The 24001-nt window shown below is 38.5% G+C and overlaps 1 protein-coding gene across 1 annotated transcript in view; it reads right to left on the reverse strand.

The window, feature by feature from the left end:
- LOC145977960 (uncharacterized) overlaps positions 1-22969 on the reverse strand; it is a 29043-nt gene extending 6074 nt beyond the window's left edge. The window contains exons 1-2 of the mRNA XM_083110303.1: positions 22838-22969; positions 19295-19453 (exon numbers count right to left, since the gene is read on the reverse strand). Coding sequence (XP_082966429.1) covers positions 19295-19427 — 133 coding nt within the window. The 5' untranslated portion in view covers positions 19428-19453; positions 22838-22969. The remainder of the gene's footprint in view (positions 1-19294; positions 19454-22837) is intronic.
- Positions 22970-24001: the final 1032 nt, after the last annotated feature.

A 24001-nucleotide genomic window follows, 5' to 3' on the forward strand; every position in this document is an offset into this window, starting at 1 on the left:
TTGTGGTCGCTCTATACAGGGTGTCTCATAAGTAATAGCGCAAACTTACACAGGTGTAGGTACACGATAATAGAAGCAAGAAAGTCTCAGTAAACATGGGTCTGCAAACGAGCAGTTTTCGAGATAATCGCGAATGTGTGGTTGCAAGGCACCACTGACTTCATTGTTTGTAAACGTCGTCCTAGTTGTAAAATGCTAATAATGTGTGCGAATGTGTGGTTACAAGCCATCATTGATTGCATTTTGTAAACACAGAGTGCTTTACTCCTTGCGCGTTCCGAGGTTTACTCTTTGTTTACAAAACAGAACATTTCCGAGAGGTGGCGTTGTAATCAAACAGGATGACATTTACAACCACTGAAGTCAGTGGCGGCTTGTAATCACACATTCGCGATTATCTCGAAAACGGCTCGTTTGCAGAACCATGTTTACTAAGACTTTTTTGCTTCTATTATCGTGTACTTTCACCTGTGTCAGTTTGAGCTATTACTTTTGAGACACCCTGTATTGCCAATAACACACACACACTTTGAAATACATACATAGTACGACGACGTATGAAAGTCAGGATTAATATCAATGAGACATACTTGAACAAATTAGAATCGGTAATACTTACAAATATTTAAATAATACTGTAAATAGTAATTACTTTGTTGAAAATACGCGGGTTTGAGATTTAATAGTGGCAACACTGCTGTATATACTCCACGAAACGGAACCGCTGCTTCTCGCTTATACCAGACGTTAGTTTGATACCTAACCTAACCCACAATAAATGGACTCTTCCTTCCAACACTAGGCGCATGCGCAGTGACGAGAGGAATAGAGTATCGTTGGAGTTGGCGGTCTAAAGGTCTAAAGTTTGTTACGTTCCCCGGTTTAGTCTCAATGGATCTACTTACTGTTATTCCTCGACGGCGAGCCTGAGACTTATAAGCCTACTATGAAGCCCTCAGGTTGTGGGAAATCAGATAAGGATATGCTTACGTAAACATTACCAACTTGCACTCGCAATTAAACTCCTTATTAGAAACAAAATTGTATTAAATTCATAATTGTTCTTCACTACACAAATTATCACATTCACATTTCCAAAATCACGTCCATTATTCCAGCAACCTCCATAATAATCTCTCTCTCCTAACAACTCACAATCGAATGTTCTAAGGTTAGTCCATAACCATAAAAGACTACCCAATTGAACAAAACAAATTACGTCATAATAGACAATTAACATTTTAAACATATTAAACACCTAAAATGATACAATAAGTGGGTGCGTATCATGGCATCCTCCCACAAACAAAAAGAAAATTAACAAAATGAAAATGGAGTAAATTTTCTTTTTCAAAACTCTAGGGCCATCCACTCAATTCAAAACTGCTTCTCAGTTTCTTGGAGTGTAGGACGGGGCAGACGTATTCCAAGTGGTAACATCTAATTGTTTAACACTAGTTTCTCCACTATCGAAATCTTCCGTCTGTGTAGCACTTTCTTTCCTCCTCCAATTGTAGTTACCTCTATACCGGTTATAGCGATGTGGGGAGAAATTATTATTACCATATGAACTTCTTCGGAATGGCGTTCTTCTTTCTTCTCCAGAAGATCGCTGTGATCCCTCGCAGTTCCTTCTTCTGTAGAACCTGCCTCTATTTTCTTCTCCTGAAGTATTGTTAGTTTGTCGAGCGCTACCACTAAAGTTCTCATTATCAGATCTTCCGTTACCAGCAGGCACCTTCGCTGAATCGGGTTGATTTCTGGAGAACGTCAATTGCCTAACTCTAGCTTGGTTGGTTCTTCTGTCCTCGAATCTCGGGTTTTCTGTCCTCCATCCGTCGAGTTGCTCCGAGGCTTCATATCTTCCCAAGAAACTGGTAAGTTGGTCCATGTTGCGTGGATCGCGAGTAAGTACCAACTGACGCACTCGCAGCGGAAGTTGACTAATAACCAAGTTCAGCGCTTCGCTTTGGTCAACACTATCCACAAGATTACAATAAGAGCCATATGTGTCCCAGCAATATTCTTCAAGTGAGAGGCCACAGCTCCTCGTATAACGTTTGTTTATCAGAGTCTGCATTTCCCTTTGTTTGGCATCAGCAGAGGCATATTGTTTTCTAAAGGCAGAACAAAAGTGTTCAAAAGTCTTACACTTCTTCTCATTTGCAACAAACCACGCCTTAGCCTTTCCTACCATAAGAGAGGGCAATAACTTCAATCTAAAAATCATAGGGACATTCATTAGATCCAGGTATGTTATTAGCTCTTTTAAATACCTCTCAGCAGAGACAGTATTAATCTCTCCAGCAAACTTTGAAAGAGCGTTAACATCAGACATGCGAAAAGATTTGTAGGAGCTATTCTTATAGGCATTGTCACGAGATATCTCATCCTGTACCAATCTCTCGGACTTTCCATTATTATGTCTCTTCCTGGGCTTTGTAATTTTCATATTTTCAGTTTCCTCAGAACTAGAGGAAACTGCAGAGCAAGAACTTGACGAGTAACGATTTCTTTTCCTCATCTTCCCCTTGGAATCACCTCTAGTTGTTGAACCGTTCATTCCCGGTTGAAATACAGCTTCACCATTTTGAGAAGGTTCTAGAACCCGACAGCCTGCCATTAACATCTGTAGTTGATCGACCTGCCTATCTACAGATGCGACTTTCTCCGTAACTTCTTCAAGTTTCCTTTCTTGCCTTCTCTGATTTAGCTCTAAATTATCAAGTAATTCTGAGGAACCATGTGTTGCTTCTGGCCTTGCAATTATTTCAACACTCTCTATTCGTCTCCTCAATTTCTCAATTTCATTTTCCATTTCCTTTTCTTTAGCTTCTCTAGATGTTTTCTCCTGTGTCAAGTCTAAGTTCCACTTTTCATAATCCTCCTTTTGTTTTTCTTCCAGCTTTAGTATTAATTCAGCTACTTGCTGCCTCTCACACGCAATTTCCTTCCTCAGAGTCTCCTTAATTTCTCTACATTCCTTTCGCCCCTCTTCTATTCTAAATAATAATTCTTCCTTATCTTGGCTGAGCAGCTTCATCAATTCTCCTCTTTCTTCATTCCTTTTTCTTTCTTGTTCATTTCTTATCCTTTCCTGTTCCTCTTTATCTTCTTTTCTTATCCTTTCCTGTTCCTCTTTATCTTCTCTTCTGATTCTTTCTTGTTCATTTCTTATCCTTTCCTGTTCCTCTTTATCTTCTTTTCTTCCCATTTCCATTTTCTCCATCAGAGTTTGAAACAACTGTTCCAAACAAGGACTTCCTTTGTTACCCTTCTCTTTACAAATAAGACATTTCAATTCTTCCCCCTTATACTGCGATTTTGGCAAAGGATAACCAGCACAATGTAAGTGGAAGCTTCTTTTACAATCGTTGCACTCAACCTCTTCATCATCAGCTTTCCCTTTATCGGAACAGCAACTTAAAGTATCCATTTTTAACTTACGACGATCACTTCTTAAATTATGCTTCTGCATATCCTACTCAAACACATTTATCGAGCCCCACGTTGGGCGCCAAAAAGTTTACACCTGTTACGTTCCCCGGTTTAGTCTCAATGGATCTACTTACTGTTATTCCTCGACGGCGAGCCTGAGACTTATAAGCCTACTATGAAGCCCTCAGGTTGTGGGAAATCAGATAAGGATATGCTTACGTAAACATTACCAACTTGCACTCGCAATTAAACTCCTTATTAGAAACAAAATTGTATTAAATTCATAATTGTTCTTCACTACACAAAATATCACATTCACATTTCCAAAATCACGTCCATTATTCCAGCAACCTCCATAATAATCTCTCTCTCCTAACAACTCACAATCGAATGTTCTAAGGTTAGTCCATAACCATAAAAGACTACCCAATTGAACAAAACAAATTACGTCATAATAGACAATTAACATTTTAAACATATTAAACACCTAAAATGATACAATAAGTGGGTGCGTATCAAGTTGTGTAGTCAGAACCCCACTAATGTGAAAGTTATGGTGATTCTCGTGTATGACTGTGATTGTGTTATCTTAACGCCTGCAGTACGTCAAAGGACAGACCGTCAATGAGCAGTATTACTGTTCATTTTAAGAAAATGACTGCGTTGCGAAAGAAGAGGCGACACTTTCTGCTTAATTCTCACATCATTTTGCAGGACAATGCTCGGGCGCATGTAGCGCAACCTGTGGCTAATTTGTTAGCTCGATGGGGCCGGGCGGTGATCTACCATCCCCCATACTCCCTGGACTTAAGACCCTGTGACTTTGATTTGATCCCTAAGATGAAGGGCATTCGCAATAGACCGCTCCATTCGAACCATCAACAAAACAGGCGCTGCTACAGGTATACTACGACTTCCACATCGCTGGCAACGGGTTGTGCAGAATGCTGGTGACTACATCGAAGGGCTGTAAAAGTTTCACAGAGGTATCGCTTTTGTATCATTTGTAAATAAATAGTTGCCACTAATAAATCTGCAACCCACGTATATACTTTGTATCTTCTCATAATTCAAGAAGAGAGAAATGTTAAATATAAACTTCCCCAAACGGAAGCTACAGTATTCAATCTAGTACAAGCTAACCAGGCTCGTAGGGGAGGGGGGTCATCCCTTTTCAGCACAGGCGTCACCACAAATATTTGTCAAGTGGGCAGGCCACTGATAAAACTTATTAGTAGAAATAATAATGATAATAATACTTATTGCTACTGTTATAATTGTCATTTTACAATAATAAATTACAAGTTATTAAAAATAAACTATTTTTAATCCAAAATTATTATTATTATTATTATTATATAAATGGAAAGATTTTATATTCGATCCACCGTATGAGTGAATATCCAACACAATTGTTGTCCATTATTGTATTTACATTTTGCACAGTTAGTGAACTGAAATTCATACTTATTGTATTTTGTTATGAACTTTTACACATTCCGTTCAAAAAGGCTTCAAAAGTTAGGAACAAATTTTTCTCGTAATGTTTATATTGTGTGACCTCTTACAAAGAAAACTATGCATTTTGAGAGCTGTGGGATTCATTAATTCTTTGGATTAAATGCTAGAATATAATAATATAACCTGGTTTCTCTATTATACACTAAATGTTTCTCGATCTAATGTTTAATCCTGCTAAGGAAGTAAAATTAATTACCACTATACACTATTTAAATTAGATATTCGTTGGAATTCGGGGGGGTTCAGCCCCCTTAGCCCCCTTGGCTACGTGCCTGAAGCTAACAACAATGTTTGCAACGATAGTAGATCAGCTGATAGGTGATATTACATTGAGCAGATCCTACTCTGTGATGACGTGTCAGAAGTTCGGAAGGATAGGAGGTAGTGATTGATTCCTTTCATTTGTTGTGAAATTTAGCGTCGCTTTTCTGCAACTTTGGGCTAATAGCGGCGATGATTATGAGTGATGATATGATAAAATTGATGAAAGGAACACTCTCAAAGAACACACATCCCCAGGTCGGGATTAGAACCCTGGATGTCGGAGGACGCTGTGCAAACCACTCCGACGCGGATGTGAGTGTACTCACAATATTTTCTAGACCAGACGGCAATTTCATAAGACGAGCCAAAATCTCTTCTCGTCGTCTCGTTGGCAACACTGGGAGGTTGCAGTAGAAATGAACATGTTTGCAATGTAGTAGCTGACGGAATTTTCTTAAAAAAACTAAGTTTCCATGCACTGTATAAATATAACAATTAGAGTGGTGTAGGACGACAAATAGTTCGGACGGACGACGCTAGCGGACGGAATTGAGAGCTTCTTCGTTCTCAAGTAATAATGAATATTGAATATCACGTTAAGGGGGTTCTAAAGCCATGTTAAAGCATAGGTCCAAATTTCAATGGATGAGCGTACAACTAATATAGATTCGGTAAGGAAGATATTTTCCGATATAAAAGATTGTTTTATTCACTGGAACATGTGAACCTTATAATTTTGTTACGATTAATGATATTTAAGTAAATAACAGAAAATAAAAGGTCTCTGTCATGTTCAAACTTCTGCGTAGAGATGGCGCTGAAGTGGTAGTATTGTCAATACCGGTGCATTTTTTCTCTTTTATGACTAGTATGGAAGATTTCGTGGTGAAACAAAGATCACATGTTTTTCCCGCAAGCATCTGAAATACTATGTGAAAATATGAAAACATTTCGTACCTTCAGAGAGTAGTCCTTATCATTAAAATTTTTGAAGTGGCGTTTGTCGCAATATACTCCGTGGTGCAGATTTTAGCCAACACTGTTGCCGAGATTTCACTCTGTGCTTTCTAACGATATGATCAATGCAAGTGCTTCGAAATTGTGAAAGTTAAATCAAGTTACCAGAGAATAACGAATCCAGTAAATGTTGGAAGAAGGAAACATCGGAAAAAAACGGAAAGGTAAGTCTTATATTTAAATGCTTGTTGCTTAATCCATTAAAAGCAAAACGTTTGCAATATGCAAGAGTGATGCAGAATGTATGATTTATTTATATGTTGAGGAAATACCTTCCGATATAATTTCTGTGAGAATATCGCTTCGAAGTGTCTACATTTTCAACGCAGCACGCATTTTTTCCTTACAAAGGAAGTTGATAATTCTTTGCAACTGTAAAATCATAAGAAAATGTTATTTTAAATTAGGCATAATGCAGATATTACAGTTTTGTGATTATTACTAGAGCATAAAATACGTTGATATAGATTATATTCTGGCATTAAATCGATATTGCACAAAATGCTCTACTATCGTTCCTGTGAGATGAGATTATTTTCGTATTTCACTGGTGCTATTGAAAAGTACGTACTTACATCGGAATTTGTATTACGAGTCGTTCATTATAGTTTCACTTTGCCCTTGTACATGGTTGGAACGAGTCGTTTCTGACCTGTTTTGAACAAGATTTTTGTCCTTTATATATATATAGCTCGCAAGTGTTAAATGCATTAAGTAGGTTAAGCTAAGTTAGGTTGGATTGGAATAGATATAATGTGAGATCCCCGAATTTTGTGCAAGTTCTGTACAACGTTCTGTTATCTTCTTTCACAGAATCAGGTCAGAAAACCGGTTTCGTAAGTTGTATAAAACTCTTCGGTTTTCTCGTACTTTCATAATTTTGAACGCCTTGTAATAGTAGTGCAGCATTTCCAATAAGTTCAAGCTTTATGTATTTAAAGTGTAAAAGTATACCCTAACAGCTAAAACAATAAAGTTCTAACCGTCTACCAAACAATAGTTTGCGTGTTTACTGAGAATGTACAAATTTCTATAGATTAGGAAAGTTTTCTAGTTTACATATTTTACAAGTGCAAAGCCAATCATTTATTTGTGGGTAAGATTGATTGATTTTCAGAGAAATCATAATCTGTCCGGATTATGTTAGGAATATTTGATTCAATAACCTACTGAAGTCCAAATCATATTTAACATGCACTGTAAAGATAGATCTGAATCTGAGCTGATATAGTGAATCAAACCTTTAATAATTCTGTTATAACAGGACCACTACGTTAACAATTATGGTGTAGTCTAGATTAATTATATTCACATCCACTTACACAACATCTCTAAGTTGTTTTCATTTTATTATTAATTCAACTTGTCTCAGGTTGTATCAATGTAATGAAAATTTTTTTTTTTCTTTGTTTGTTAAGTTCATAGTCTCATACACCATATTAACAATATTTTTATTTGCTCCTCTTGCAGATGAACATTTGAGAATCCATTTGATATGTCTTCTAAGAATACCTTGAAATTTGTAAAAAGGACAACAGATTTGACAAACAATGGCAACCCAATACAGTGGAAGTTTGTGGATATGCTTCTATGGAATCAAAATCGTCTTTGTGGATTGTTTGACCTGTACACAATTTGCAGATACATGGTTGAATGGTGATGGTTTACAAGATATCAAGAGTCCAAAATATACTCAAGAAATTATGTTGCAAGACTTCTTAATATCTGGTTGCAAGTAGTCAGCAATTGGGAACGGTATATTAGAAAAACTTAAAATAATGGGAATGGTATAACGTGTGTGTCTTGTCTGTCAAGTTATAGCACACATTCCTTGAAAATTTTTGCTAGTTCCAATTTTTAAGGGAATTTTCCCATCATTGCTTTCTGAATGGGATGATGATTACAAGACAGCAAGAAGCATACGTATCTATGAAGGAACGACATAATGTTTTGCAGGATGAGAAAGAAGGAGAATGAAGTCACATTGAAACAAAAATGTTAAAGTGAATTTATACGTATATCCCGAATATATAGTTTTTGTAGTCCTTTCATGCAATGATTTTTGAATGATTTGAATTCTAGTCTAATGGTAATTATTACCATATTGTATCTTAGAAAACTTCTCTTACAATTCTTATCTGAGTAATGCTGAACTCTAAGATATCAACAGTGTTTGGAAAGTTACTTTTCAAAAGTAATTCAAAGTTAATCACTTGACAAATTAATTCAGTTATAATTCTGTTGCTTTAAAAAGTATCTAATTTAGTTACTATTACAATAATTGTAATTATTACTTTATTCTAGATTAGTTGTATATTTTAAGACATGGTTCAGAATATGAAATGCAAGCGCACTATTAATTTCATCACAGATGATCACCAACAACTTGGCATTAAGTTTCATATATAATTATAACTGCTGGTCTCCGTGTTGGAGTGGTTGGGGACAGTCTGCCTGCAGCTCGTGCAGGTATCAGTTCGTACCGAGCTCCGCTCTTCGCGTGAGAAGGCTTAGTGATCGAACTGTCCGAGTTAGCTAGGGCCGTATACGGTTTGCTAGTGTTGTGTTAGTTCTTTTTTTCCTTTGGAGTGCAAGCGAGGTTTTGACTACAATTACCGTGAGCCAGTGAAGATACGATGAAATAGTTCACGATGAATACACAAAGAGAAAACACCTTGAAATTTGTTTTCCGTGAGGTCAAAACGCGACCTACGTCATTGGATTTTCATCGATGGTTTCATGATGTCTACCAAGTGCCTACGAACTAAGTGCTCAGTTTTGAAATAGATTACTTTCGTAAGTGTTTGTACGTGAAATTTGCGACAAAAGTGGTAGGAGAACGGTTACTAAATGATTTTGGTGCTGAGGTAATCTACAGTGACGTAGATGGTGATCATAAAGTTGAAGTAGAATGGGCCCACCAGCGGCATGTAATCGTCAGAATCCATGTAGTCCCAATTGAATTAAGTGCAGAAGTGATAAGTCGTGTCATGAGGTCTTATGGGGAAGTGTTGAAAATCGAAGACGAGACATACTCTGCAGATCACATTTACCCTACTCGAACTGGACGTGTCTTGATTAAAATGATACTACGTAAACCCATACCCTCATATGTAACAATGAATGGAGACTCTTATTGGGTAACATACCCTGGGCAGGTGCGTACGTGCCTCGCGTGTTCGGGGGAGGATCATGTAGTTGCTCAGTGCCCTAAGCGTCGATCCTCAGGGAACCAGCCCCGCAGGGGTCCGGTTAATATACCCGCTGACAATGTACCGATGGTATATGAACCAACTGTGCTACCCGTACGGACTAAACCAAGAGATTCAGCTCCGTTAGTTGCAGAAGTCCCAGCGTCAGGAGATAGCAATGGAGGGAACACGGATAGCCCCAGAATCACCGACGAGGAGACAGGTACCAGACAGGAAGTTAGTGAGAAGAATGCACCAACAGGAAGGGACGAGATGGAGCAGCCAACATTGACCACTGCAGAGGAGATGCATCACATACCCCCGCCCCCACCCCCAAGTGCTTTGTTCGCGGAGGCAGAATTCCCCGTAGTTACCTCTCCTAGGAAATCACGGTCAAGATCTGTATCAAGGTTACGGTCAGTGGCGGAAGAGTCCATGGTGCTACGTAGAAAGAAGAAGAAAAATAATGAATGCGTAAGTTCCACAATAGTTCATAACGAATTTAGAGTAGAACCTGGTACCCCAAAACAAGATGTTTCAAAGGGTAGTTTAACAAGTCATTCAGGAAATGTAATTAAAGAGAAACCTTCGACGAGTAACAAACTTACCCCAGATTTATTTAGTGGAAAGCATAGTTAATGCATTCTAGGCAGAAATTAGAGTTTAGTAATGTTGAAGAATGTAAGTAAGTTTAGTTTTCTTTTGTGGACAGTTCTAATCATGCAAACATTTACCTTGGCATCTATAAATTTGAATCAAATGCAAAGTAAGACCAAAATAATTGCTCTCAATGACTTTCTCATTAAATCGTCTATTGATGTGGCCCTCTTACAAGAGGTAGCCATAGACGATTTTTCTGTACTGAACATGTTTAAAGTTTACAACAATTTTACTCCCTTTGCACAAGGGACTGCCATAGCATGTAGGCGACACTTGGATTTACGTAATGTAGTGCCCCATCCCACGGGCAGACAAATAACTGCCAAATTAGGCTCAGTGTTTCTCTGTAATGTGTATGCTCCGTCAGGAAGCCAAAACAGACGGGAAAGAGAAGATTTTTTTTCAACAGTTGTAGGGCCCGAGTTGACATCCCACACACTAGACACTATACTAGTGGGAGATTTTAACTGCGTAATTCGTTCACAAGATCAAAATCCAGGATACAACTTCTCACGTGCGCTCTATGAATTAACGCAGGGGTTACAACTGCGTGACGCTTGGATACACACCAATGGCGAAAGTCAAGGTTACACACATATCACCTCCAATAGTGCGTCAAGGATCGATAGGTTTTATGTCGCACCAAGATTTCAGGAATATATCATTAGTGTTCAAAATTTTCCAGTATGCTTTAGTGATCATAGTGTCCCAATTCTCAAAATAAATTTAGATTTGATCAAACCCCGACAAGGTAGCGGATACTGGCTTTTAAATAGCACATTATTACGCAATGGTAGTTATGTCCAGCTAATCAGGGAAACGTGGAACGAACTCAAGGCCTCTCGGCCAGTACACAAGACCCTAATCGAGTGGTGGGAAACTCGAGTTAAGCCTAAATTTCGTCAGGTCAGTAAATTCTTCAGTGCAGAAGTTAGTAGAGATCAAAGAAACAAATATAATTTTTTGTATGCAGTCTTGAATGATCTCCATCGTTTAGCATTGCAAGGTAATTTCGATCGTCCTTATGCAAATGAAATAAAAGCGCAATTACTTGCTATACATAGGAAACGAAAATCTGCAGCAATAATAAAGAGCAAGATTCTTCCTATAGACCCAGACGAGCAAGCCACACTAAGTCACATTCTTCAAGAACATAAACACGCCAGGAGTCACGTTATTCATAAATTAACTTTAGATTCCGGTGAAGTTGTCACCAGCCCTCATAGGTTTTTGCAATACTATAAAAATCTTCTTGGTCAAGCCTTTAATCCAACAGAAACGCAATGCAATTTTTTGAACTACCTCCCTGCGTCACTGACAGAAAATGAAAGAACTGAGCTCACACAACCGTTTAGTAAAAAGGAGGTTCATGATGCAGTATTCAAAGCTCCGAGGAATAAAACTACAGCCGAAGATGGATTACCATCAGAATTCTATCAATGTTTCTGGGATCTAATAGGAGACGAATTAACGGAATGGGTCAACGAAGTGTTGACAACAGGGACCATAGGGAAGACCAGTAGCACGGGAGTTATAGTGTTAGTTCCCAAAAAGGCAAATCCAAAGTTCGTCACAGATTTTAGGCCAATTTCCATATTGAGCAGTGACATCAAACTTATAAGTAGGTGCATAAATCAGCGTTTAAAAAAATATATGGTTAAACTTATTGGCAATTTACAGTTCGCTTGTAATACGTCCCAAAGTATACATCACTTGCTACAAACGATAAGAGACGTAATTATTACCAAACAAAATAAGAATGCATCAGAGGCAATTCTATCTTTAGATTTTTCTCAAGCATATGACAGAGTGAGCCACGAATATCTGTACAAAGTCTTAGAAGCATATGGCTTCGGAGACACTTTTCTTAATTGGATAAAAACATTATATAATCATATGCTGCTAAAACTCAAAATAAATGGTTTCTTGACAACAAGTTTTAAAATGCGACGAGGTGTACTACAAGGTAGTCCCTTGAGTAGCACATTGTACGTCCTCACAATAGACCCCCTTTTTGTTTAGTATCCAGCATCATTTACAGGGCATTTCTATGGCTTCCACCACAATACAAGTTGGCAGTTTCATGGACGACGTCACGATTTTTCTCAAGGATGAAAGAGATCTGTACAGTGTTAAAAGCCAAATACATACTTTTGAGCTCACATCAGGAGCAAAACTAAACAATCGAAAGTCATTCCTGATGCCCCTTGGCAAGGAGAATCCTTTCACAAACAATACGGAGATCCCTGTAGACAAGAAAATAAAAGTTTTAGGTATAAACTTCTATGCAAATATCGATGAAACGATCGAAGCCAATAGTAATCTCACGTGCGAGAGGGCAATCTACGTCCTCAGAGTGAACAAGATGCGCTCTCTGAGTTTAAAAACACGAGTAAGATTTATCAACGTTTTTGCTCTCTCTAAGCTTTGGTATGTAGCAAAAATCCTGCCCTTCCAAACACAGCACTTAGCCAAGGTCAACAAAGCAGTTGGCTGCTTTTTGTGGCACGATACAATTTTCCGGGTGGCAATAAATGAGGTCACGTTATCAGAGAAGACAGGTGGTTTGGCACTAATACACGTGAACACACAGGCAAGAGCATTGTTTGTACAGACTGGCCTTAAAACAGCTTTCTCACTGCACGAGTCAACGACCCAAGCATGTATACAGAAGATAATACAGGACATTCCATTAGAAGCTCCCATCGATATTCAAAGTATCCCCAAAAGATTTTCGTTTTATAAGGACATCGCTTTACAGGTATGCTACCAGTTATTACGACATGAGACAATTACACCATCTGTTAAAAAGTTATATAGTGAAATCAATAGTTTCAAGCACACAGTACCACGAATAGTCCGGGATTTCAATACACATAATTGGCCACAAATATGGGAAAATGTCTCCGCCAAACACCTTTCAAAAGCTGCCCAATCAATATGGTACAAAGTGGTTCATCGTGTTATAGTGACAAGAGATAGGACATACCAATATGGAATCAGTGACTCTCCTAACTGTATATCATGCAACGTGCCTGACTCTTTAGCCCACAGGATAACCAAGTGTCGCAACTCCTCCACGGCGTGGAACAAATTGCGAACAATGCTCAGTCGTATATGCCGCACCTCATTAACAAAGTTTACGGATACAGATATAGTTTTTCCTGCTTTCAATTTTTATCCACCAACAAAACAACGAGCAGTACAATGGTTGATAACAGAATACTTATTATATATATTTCACAATGACGAGAGCAGTTTTAAGAAACAATTCAGTATCTTCTTGCAAGAACAATATGAAAAAATTCCTCTCCAAGCAAGGAAGAAATGGTATGCAAATTTCTTATTAGTGCTTTATACTTAATTTAGGTCAAACAAAAATGTAAAGGTTAACCAGATAGAAATACGAATTGTAATAGCAGTACTACACTTATGTCAAAAACAATGTAATTCCATAACTTGTATATCAGAATGAGACAATAATAATAAAAAAAAAAAGAGTGGTTAGAACAGCGAGTTACGACGCTAGGAGTCTCTGGTTCGACTCCCGGCATGGATATTCTTTGTATGTGATCCTTCATAAGTTTCATCATATTATCACTCGTTTTCATGTTTGCGATTAGACAAAAATAGCAGAAAAGCGTAGTAAAATAAACTAAATCAATCAACCATATAATTATAAGTACTCCTCCGTAGCCGAGCGGGTTAAGGCGTTCACTCGTCTTGAGATCGTTCGCTGCGGGACGGCGTAGGTTCGAATCCGGCTCTGGTCGGAATTTATTCGGCCTACGTATAGGGCCGGTGGCAACCCACCATCGTGAGGAAATTGGGGAGCTCCGAGTGAGTGAGCGTAATCCGGTCACGGAGACCTACTATAACGGCTGGGGATACGTCGGGCCGACGCCCCGACTATTCCAATACCGGTTGAAGATCTCCACGCTTAGAGGTGACGAATGAAAGCGTGGGAGGGAGACCGGCAGTCGGTAGGTACGCCTAGGCCCTTCATGGGCTGTTGCGCGACGGATTATTTATATAATTATAACTAAGTTAATATATTTTACATGTAAATACAGAGGCAATAAAATCCATATATTTTACATAAAGATGAAAAAATAATAATTTGTTGTATTTTTGTTGAGAAACAATATATTATTCAGAATTACTGTTGAACTGTGCTATACCAATGAGGATTGTTGGAGATTATATAGCCTTTTGTCGAAATTATTCTAATTAAAATACGCTTGGAAGAGATACATTCTGGTCCTTGGCAATAAATAAGATTGTTCTCATGGTCTCAGGATTTCAATCCATTGTTTCAGGCGAGGATATGATTCAACAAATTGTAAAAATGCAACAAAGGAAAATTCCTTTCTATGCGAAAAAAGTAGTAATTGTACACTTCTGTTCAGATCAATTGGTACATACTTCAACTGTTCGACCCTATAAAGAGACACTTTATGTGAAGAGGAGTGTACAACTAACTTTCAATTTAGTTACAATTTAGGTGGAAAAATAACTGAATTTCAGGTACTAATTTCATAAAGTAAGTAGTTTACAGTTACTGTTACACGAAAATGTTACTGTTACTTCTAAAGACAGCTGCAGAACAAACCAGTATAATTCGTGAAGAACTGTGAAACAGGACTTTGGACATTGTGCGGAGGCAACTTGTGTAAAATTGTACTTAAGTATTATGAAACGAACAAATAATCACTCTGCTTCTCGTTTACCTTTATTCCCGGTTTTCTAATAAAAGCATCCCCGATGGCGTAGTGGTAACGCCGTCGCCTTGTACTCAAGAGGTTCGATATATGGTGGAGGTGCATTACACAGTGGTTCGGATCCCACTTTAAACTGTAGGTCCAGTCCTGATTAGCCTATATGTACATAAAAAGGACTTAAAACATCAATTCAAGGTTTTCAAATAAATATTTTTTATAGTATAGTAATTTGAGCTTTAATTTCCATTGTAACAATGTTAAGCCTTGTTTCCATGTTAATAAAACATTAAAATGCTGACCAAGGAAAACTTTTATAGTATAAAGAAATATGCATAAAAACGTAACGTTTCCACCCTCAATTGTGAATATTCGTCTGAAGAAGACCCTGTTAGAGGGTGGAAAAGTTACGTTTTTATGCATATTTCTTTATACTATAAAAGTTTAAAAAGTCATGATTTTAATGTTTTTTGAATTTTCATCTTCAGTTTTCTTCCAATATTGCGAATAAGAACTTTTGCAGGTTTTAATATACCCGAAAATATTATAAACTATCGTCATCCTTAGAAAATGGAACAGTTTTTTGTATCAATTGGAATTCTTCAAGGAGAATACATTAAGAAACTGAAATTTACGGCCTTGTGGAAAAATTAACATTACTACTTTTAAGCATTTTTCAACAATGTTTATAATTGAAAAAATTGAAAATGTGCTTTATCTTTAATTTCATTTTACTAATACAGGGTGCAGAAAATGGCGTTTCAACAATGAAAGCACGGTGCGTTGCGTTGCGTTGCGTTCTACCCAAGAATATTTTGAACGGTCACTCCATACACAAGAAAAGAACTTCGCTGGAGGAAACTAACGAAAACAAGTATCTGCGCAAGTAGTGACGTGATACGGCTCTACCAATGAACACGTGAAAGGGAACGGGATTGCGTGGAACGGGTGAAAGCGGCTGTTGTTACTAGCTTTCGCAGCATCGTGTACTGCTTCGCTCTGCCCACTCGATCCCCCCCCCCTTCTCTGCCGCTATGTGCAGCCTTGCTGCAGCAGAGATAGTCGGGACAGAGTATAAAGTCTCCAATCAATGGAAGAAAGTACTGTAATACAAAATGAAGTGTACAGTCAACTCAGACACGTATCCAGAAATTCCTTTCGAGGGGGGCTGAACAATATATTTTTAAGGGGTATAGATATAAACTCACAAGTGTATGTTTAAGGCCAGTGGTGCCCTTTGGTGGCAAAACGGGGGGGGGGGGAGGAGCAAGGAAAGTTTACTTTCTCTCGGCAGACAAGGCCTAGCATTAAGAGGCCATAGTGTGGAGGCAAAAAATGGGAAGCAACTGTCCCCTAAATAGTAGCCACCGTTTAAGGCTGCCATTTTTTATCACAACGTGTTTGTCCGTTTCTTCTCATCAGGCATCAAAACATCTTTGGTGTCTGAGTGTTTTCACGAAGCTGTTACACAATGGATGGACAATCCACTCGACAATGCGAGATTCAAACTGTGGGCTGCGAACTGGACGCACACAGTTTTCGAATATTTCTCCCTGATTCGAGCCTGAACACCACTATTGTGTCTTGTCTACCCATGTTTGCAGCTCTTATACAAGCTGAAACCCACCAAATTGTGCATATTCAGGCCTAAGTACTCGCAAGTGTTCAAAATTGTCCGTCACAGCTTCCGCAGTCTTGTCATATATCAGCAAAAAACAAAGGAAGTCTTCTCGAATACAGCTGGATCGAGAAACAATTAATGCACAGTGAAAACCCTTCCGTTCCCAACACATCTAATGTTTCGTCTTCCAATATGATAAAATGCTCACTCATTTATCTCCAGTGGCGTGCCCAAGGGAGTGAGTGTTGTTGGGGGTCATAACCCTCCTTTGGCCAAGTATTTCTAAAAAAATGAAGGTATAAAGCAGAGAAAGATGGTTAAATGAGGACTGACTAACGAAAAGAGTATACGTACCCCCCTCCCTTCGAAAATCCTGGGTATGCCAGTATAGAAATGGCACGATATACCAGAGACCCTGGTTCGGGTCCTGGCAGAGCCTAAAAATTCCGCTAAAATATCTACATGCAACATCTTCCTGCTTTCTCTTCTTGACATTAATAAAATTTTCGGCTGTTTCTTTGTAGTAGTTAAGTGTTTGAGTGTGTGTCAAACCCAGTTGGTTTAAATAAAAGTCATTTTTATCCCATGGAAGTCTCGGACTGCATACACGAAATTTGGCCCGGGCACAAATAAAATTACAGTTGATCTGTGCAACTTATTTATGTCTTAATAAACCGCCCCAATATCCGGTACTCGTGAAATGTTCACTTTAGAGACCTTCGATCTCTTCGGCTCATGCCCCGAACTAGCACTAACTACACTGAGGCTCCTAGTCGGCAATATCTTCAACTTTGGACACGAACTGGAACTAGAAGTAGACTTTCGTAGTTTACAGGAAATTGCGTCACTAGTCCTCTTCATTTTCGAATTACTAACAGATTATGTTGTACTGATCAACCGGGAAATTGAAGCCGGGTATTTATTTATGTCTTCATTATATTCTAGAATGTTCCGCAGATAAAACCTTTCGTTAATGTTACCAGTGGTTCGACTCCACCTCTTATTTAAGAATGTTTCCTTTTCCGCTTTCCAAAGAATAAATAATGCAAAGAATCGTCCTACTCGTGGCACGCATTGTTGTGCAGCTTCTAAATGATGACAAATCTTTACACAAAAATCGCGCTCACTGCGACAACAACAATAAAAACGCAAGAAAAGTTTACGTGCAATATTGTCAATAAAAGGGTTATAGAACATTCTCCGTCTTGCTTCGATAATTACTCTCCTTAAATTATCGTCACATTATTCAAGAAGCCAAAAAACTAATTTATCCAGTGTAAACTGATAAGATTTCCTGCGGGGGCTCGGCCCCCTGATCTCCACCTTGGATACGTGCTATGATCAATAATATGGTTATGGATCATTCTCTACCTTGCCCCGATAATTATTCTCCATAAATTATCGTCGCATCTTTCAAGAAACGAAAAACCTAATTTTATCTAGTGTAAACTGAAAGATTTCCCTTGGAAGGGGCTCGACCCCCCCTGATCCCCATCTTGGATATATGCTATTATCTATAACAGGGTTATAGAACATTTTCTGTCTTGCCTAGATAATCATTACTCTCCTTAAATTATCGTCACATTATTCAAGAAGCCAAAAACCTACTTTATCTAGTGTAAACTGAAACATTTCCTGGGGGGGGGTCCGACCCCCCTTATCCCCACATTGGACACGTGCTATTATCAATTACAGGGTTGTAGAAAAATTTACCTTGCCTCGATAATTATTTCTGTCCTTAAATTTTCGTCACATTATTTTATTTAACACACACAAGAAACCAAAAAGCCTCATTTTATCTAGTGTAAACCGAAAACTTTCGGGGGGGCTCTAGCCCTCTGAGCCCCCTTGGATACGTGTCTGAGTCAACGCAGCATTTGCTTCAAACGTATTCACAAAATGTCTTCAATTATTTCAATTACTGTCGTCACTTGGTCCGTTTCGTGTTTGAATTAAATAAACTTATTATTGTATTTTCTTCTCTGCGATCTGAATATTAAAATAAATACTGAACATAAAACAACGAATTTTATATTAATATTTAACTACACTCATTATTGCATTTTCATCTCTGCGTTCTAAATATTAAAACAAATACTTAATATAAAACAATGGATTTTATATTAATATTTCGACTATTACTACCTTCTACTGATGATATATTGCTTATTTCTGTAAGAAGAACATATAACTAAAATCTCATGATTATCAATTTCCCTTATTTACTACTTAATTTTTTAATTCACTAACTCACCTATAACCAATATGGCGTCATCTCAGATCGAGTACCCTAATCGACCTACCTGTATGTATCTACCTTGGTTATATTTACCCGGATATGTGGCAACATGGCCCTCGGTTGCCATGGCAAACGGTGCTGCCATCTGTTATCGAAAAATTACCACAAAATTGCCTTTAGTACGGCCTTAAGTGATTTAGCTGCTTTATTAATTAGAAAGACATTTGTTAGTGGCTGGAAGTTGCGAGAAATAATCTCTCGTTTATTGCAAGATTGCAAGGTAAAGGTAAATCCATAACCAATTGGAGCAGTTTACGTCATTATTACATCTCATCATGGAAGTACAGCGCCACATTTCAACCTGGTGGCGGAAAATTGAACTATTTTATTTTTTATCGCCATCCTCATCCTCTTCCCCTCTTCCCCATAGTGGATTCACCAAATTTCAGAGTTCAACGATGCCTCAAACAGGCTACAGAGGGCTCTGAGTTTGGTAACTTTAATTCTGGCCATCCGGTATACGCTAGAGGGTGTGAGACTCAAGCGAGTACTAACGAGCGAAAATGGTCCCATGCAGTACTCTAATAACAATAGTATAAATATATGCAATGAATAATACTCTTACATTCTTTTGGTGAGGTGTAGCAGACGCACATGTTGTCACGTGATCCCCAGTATCCATCGCATGAGGAACAAACATCTTTACATTTCGCATCATAATGTAGCAGCTGTGAGTCTTCCTCTGGGCTATAGTTCATATGGAGCGGGCGGCATTTCACGTATCCTGAAAGATAAACATTACGAGATAAGAAAGCAACATAGCCGATAGCAACGAAAAAATATAGAGAAAAGGTTCATAGAGTGCATAACAGCACTACTGCCGACAACATCCACATACTTTGACAGAGTGCAGTGGATACCAAGCCGAAAAGTAGGGCTGAGCCGATACTACTTTTAACCGATACCCGATACCCTTACCGATTCCCACCGATACAGATACTTGAAAATTGCAATAATTAAAATTTGTTCAAAATATTGATCAATATTGTTATCTAAATATCTTCTCCCATTATATGCTATATGCATGAATTTATCAAGAAAGTTGCTTTAGAATATTCAAGAATATGTTATGTAATTAAAAAAATACATTTTTGGAAAATATTTACTATCACACAAACCCATTTCGGTACTAGTTTACTATCCTTCGGACAGATTTCTTCATTTTTACAGAAGAAACTACAGTACCTACCGTAATAAGTTCCTGTAGTATTGTCTAACATCGGGAAGGTGTTTTGTGTGAAATTCAGGTAAGTTTTCCGTATCCTGGAAACGGATTTCTTCAAATTTAAAAGTTTGGGGCTCATTTGGGGCCAATTTCTAACAGGGCCGGGGAGCCGGAGCGGAGGCGGGGCCGCGTTAGCGGTTAGGGGCGGTAGGTCAATTACCCCAGGGGGGGAGCCCGGAATCGGTGGGAAATTTGGACTCAAAAATTTCAAACGAAAATAATTTTTTAGTTTAAATTTCCCACCCATTCCGGGATGGATAGCCCCCAAAACCATTCACGGAATGTTCCGCGAAGCAGGTAGGTAAGTTCGAATATCAAAAATTGACGAAACTAAGAAGTTATAGGTGTCCAAAGGATAGTAAACTGTTACCACATCGGGAAGGTGTTTACTGTCATGTGGGAATGTATCATAGCGGAAATTCAAGTTTTCTGTTGAAAATTAATTCTCCGACGCACAATGGCCTTTGGCGCGTACACCTTCGTAGATCATCGCGCGTCGTGCTTGTGTTTTGTCGATGTTCATTGGGTATGCAGTGTTTCCAACCTTCTGTGTTTCCAACCAAAAATACAAACATAGTTAAAATCCGTTGAACCATTCACGATAGCCCCAAGAAACATTGCGTAAGGTTAGGTTAGGTTTAGTTAGGTTAGGTAAACATAGTTAAACGAATTTTAACTATGTTTGCCTATCCTAACTAAACCTAACCTTACGTAATGTGTCTTGGGGCTATCGTCAATGGTTCAGCGCATTTTAACTATGTTTGTACTTTTTCGGTTAAGAAGGTTGGAAACACTGCATACCCAATGAAAATCGACAAAACACAAGCACGACGCGCGATGATCTACGAATGTGTACACGCCATATTGTGTCTGACGGAAGCAAAAAAACGAAAAGAAAGAAGTAGGCTACTCGTAATGTGAAAAATTGAAATTACTTTAATCAAAAAAACGTGAATACGCCTAAAGCAGATAGGCAAGTACGAATGTTAAAAATGACGAAATAAAGAAGTTACATGTGTTTGTGGAATAGTAAATTTTTACCACATTTTTTTTGTGAAAAATCAAACGAAAGTTTGATAACTTCATAATTAGACTCAGCGAAAGTGTCGCACGGCATTATTGCGGACCATTTCGAAAGCCCAATTCCAAACGATATTTTCCGATACCAATACCACTAGTATCGGCAGTTTTAACCTCCATGTATCCAACCACAAAGCACAGATTCATGGTTGCCACTGACAATTTTTTTTCCTTCGGACAACAACAATATCATTAATATAGACAGCATAACAAAGACAAGCAATTGTTCGACAAAATTCACGAATTTGAATTTGAAATTGTAAAAATTCTCATTAGTTCATGTCGCTGTTCCTCTCATTATTCGTGTCTCCGTTCATAGATACAAAGGTATCAGATAAAAACAATGTGAATGGGTACGAGTTATATTTTCATAATGTGAAAAAAAAATGTAAGAGAAACGTCTTACTCTGACGGCAGATTTCCTGCTATAGCCTCTTTGTTCTCATTTCTGGCTCGGAAATATGTTGCAAGATTTCAATTGGGTTATAAACTTCCATTTGGAACACAGAGAAACGATGGTTATTAACCTGCATAACTGGGCCCTCAAAGGTTCGTGATATTGTCAGTAATTATTATTTCCATCAAGCATGAAAAGCACTGGATCATATACGACAGTTTATTAACAATCTTTATTACTTGAAATTTAACAACAATAAAGATTGATTTGCTTTATTTTACTTCGCTTTTTGTGCCACTTTTGGCTAATTTGCGAAGATGGGGTGAGTGATGATTCATGAAATTGATGAATGGACACTCAAAAACATGCATGCCCAGGCCAGAATTCAAACCCGGTACCTCTGGGGTCGTAGCGCCATGTGCTAACCACTCCGCAACGGGGGCTGGCAACAACAATAAAGAAATACATAAACTGTCGCCAAAATATTACAATAATATTTATAATGATATTGATCAATTTTATAGGGAACGACTTAAGATGACCGAATCCCTCTCCGATTTTCTTCATATTTGGCATACTCACTAATTGAGGCCTCCTGATCACGAATCTGAAGATAAAATTTGTCGGAAACGTCTAGAAATTGCAAAATAAGCTAAAATAAGGCGTTAGTTTTCGGAATGGAAACATTAGATTTTCGCGAATTTCATTGTTTCACAAGGAAATATATATATCCCTGATACTACCACGTCACGAAATGTTAACGGCTTGCCTAACCTAACCACACGTTAATGGTTCGTGGGACTAGCGTCAATGGTTCGCAATTATTTTGCAATTTCTAAACGATTCCGACAAATTTTAACTTCAGATTCGTCATTAGCAGTCCTCAATTAGTAAGTATGTCAAATATGAAGAAAATCGGAGAGGGGTCTGGTCATCTTAACACACACACACACACTCACTCTCTCTCTCTCTCTCTCTCTCTCTCTCTCTCTCTCTCTCTCTCTCTCTCTCTCTCTCTCTCTCTCTCTCTCTCTCTCTCTCTCTCTCTCTCTCTCTCTCTCTCTCTCTCTCTCTCTCTGTGTGTGTGTGTGTGTGCCTGTCTGTCTGCTATTAATCATAGTGGTGTTGCCCACGAGAAGAGACTTTGGCCTGTCTCGTCTCGTGGAAATGCTGTCTCGTCTCGAAAATATTAGTTTGTCTCATGACACATGGTCAATCTCGTCTCGTCTCGAATTTTTAAAAGCCTGTCCCGTCTCGTCCCGTGGACAACACTAGTATATATCCCCCTTTAGTGTGATATGACGATCATTCGGGTTGAGCTCAACAAGAAAAGTAATTACTACTTCTACAAAACAAACTAAAAATAGTGTTAACAACTAACTACTAAACATAAACCAAACAGTTACCACTACGTGCAGTCAAATCCTATCCCCTGTTGAACTCGTCCGTTACGTGGGGTGTCCGCTTAAACAGGTAGCAAGGTGTAGGGCAGCTGGAAGTGAAGCGAGTGACCTGCGTGGGTGGGTGACATAAGAACACAACTGCGCTATCTAGTGGCATTTACAGAAACTAAACCTTTTTCCTTCAGCTAGAGAGGTCAAAATGCTTCACAGGCCTACACTGCACAAAAAATAAATGTCGGTGGCAACCCTGAATTTGTGATTCATGATTCCATACATACAGAATTCTTTTGCAATTGAGGTTTTAGAGGGTCCGTAGCGTCGAAATGAGGCATCAACAAATGAAACCTTGTTACGCAGAGAAGTATAGGAATGGAAGCACTGACGTATGCAAAGAGCTCGGGAGACAAAAAGAAGCAATGTAAACTTTTCTAAAAGTTACCCCTCCCCCACCCCCGATTACTATTTTTGTCTTTGAACAATTTCTAAAACTATGGTAAACATAGTAATTGTGAAAAGTTTTATTGTGTATCGCGCCTCCTCCAGAAAACAGCTCCCTACGAAAAAATATTCTACGCACGCTAGTGGGTGGAAGTGCCCAGTTTTGGTCAAGGAATGTTAGTCGACATAGACTACAACGGGAAAGGCATGCCTGCAAGGAAATGTTAACTTCCATGAGAAAAAGATAGAGCTCTTCGAAAATAATAAAAGAAGAGAGGCACAGAGGACCTGCTGTTTTCATTCGTGCATTTCGGAAGCTCTCTCACAGAAAATCAATGGAGCGAAAGGTAACAGGAAGCCATATTTACTTATCCTTCAGCTGAAACACAATGAAGTTCAACAAAGCGGAAGTGACGACCATAAGTGCACCGGAAGTGGAAATCTTGTCTCTTCATCCCCACTCCCCCAGCGCCCTCCACCCTTGCACACACGAAAGAGGTTACCTTGGTTTGATAGTAAGTGTAGCGCAGTGAAACATGACACTCGTGTAATTTATAGCGAAGCTGTTTCGGAATTATTAAATCAATATTCAAGAAAGAGCTACTAAGTTAACATGAGAAATATCTGTATTTGAATTTTTCTTTTTTAATGTCACATTTCTGCCCCTTTGGGCTAGTAGCGACGAAGGACATGAAATGATAAGGTGACACTGAAAGGATCTCCCATACC

The sequence above is a fragment of the Lepisma saccharinum genome, chromosome 24 (assembly GCF_977018435.1).
Source record: "Lepisma saccharinum chromosome 24, izLepSacc3.1, whole genome shotgun sequence".
NCBI lineage: Eukaryota > Metazoa > Arthropoda > Insecta > Zygentoma > Lepismatidae > Lepisma > Lepisma saccharinum.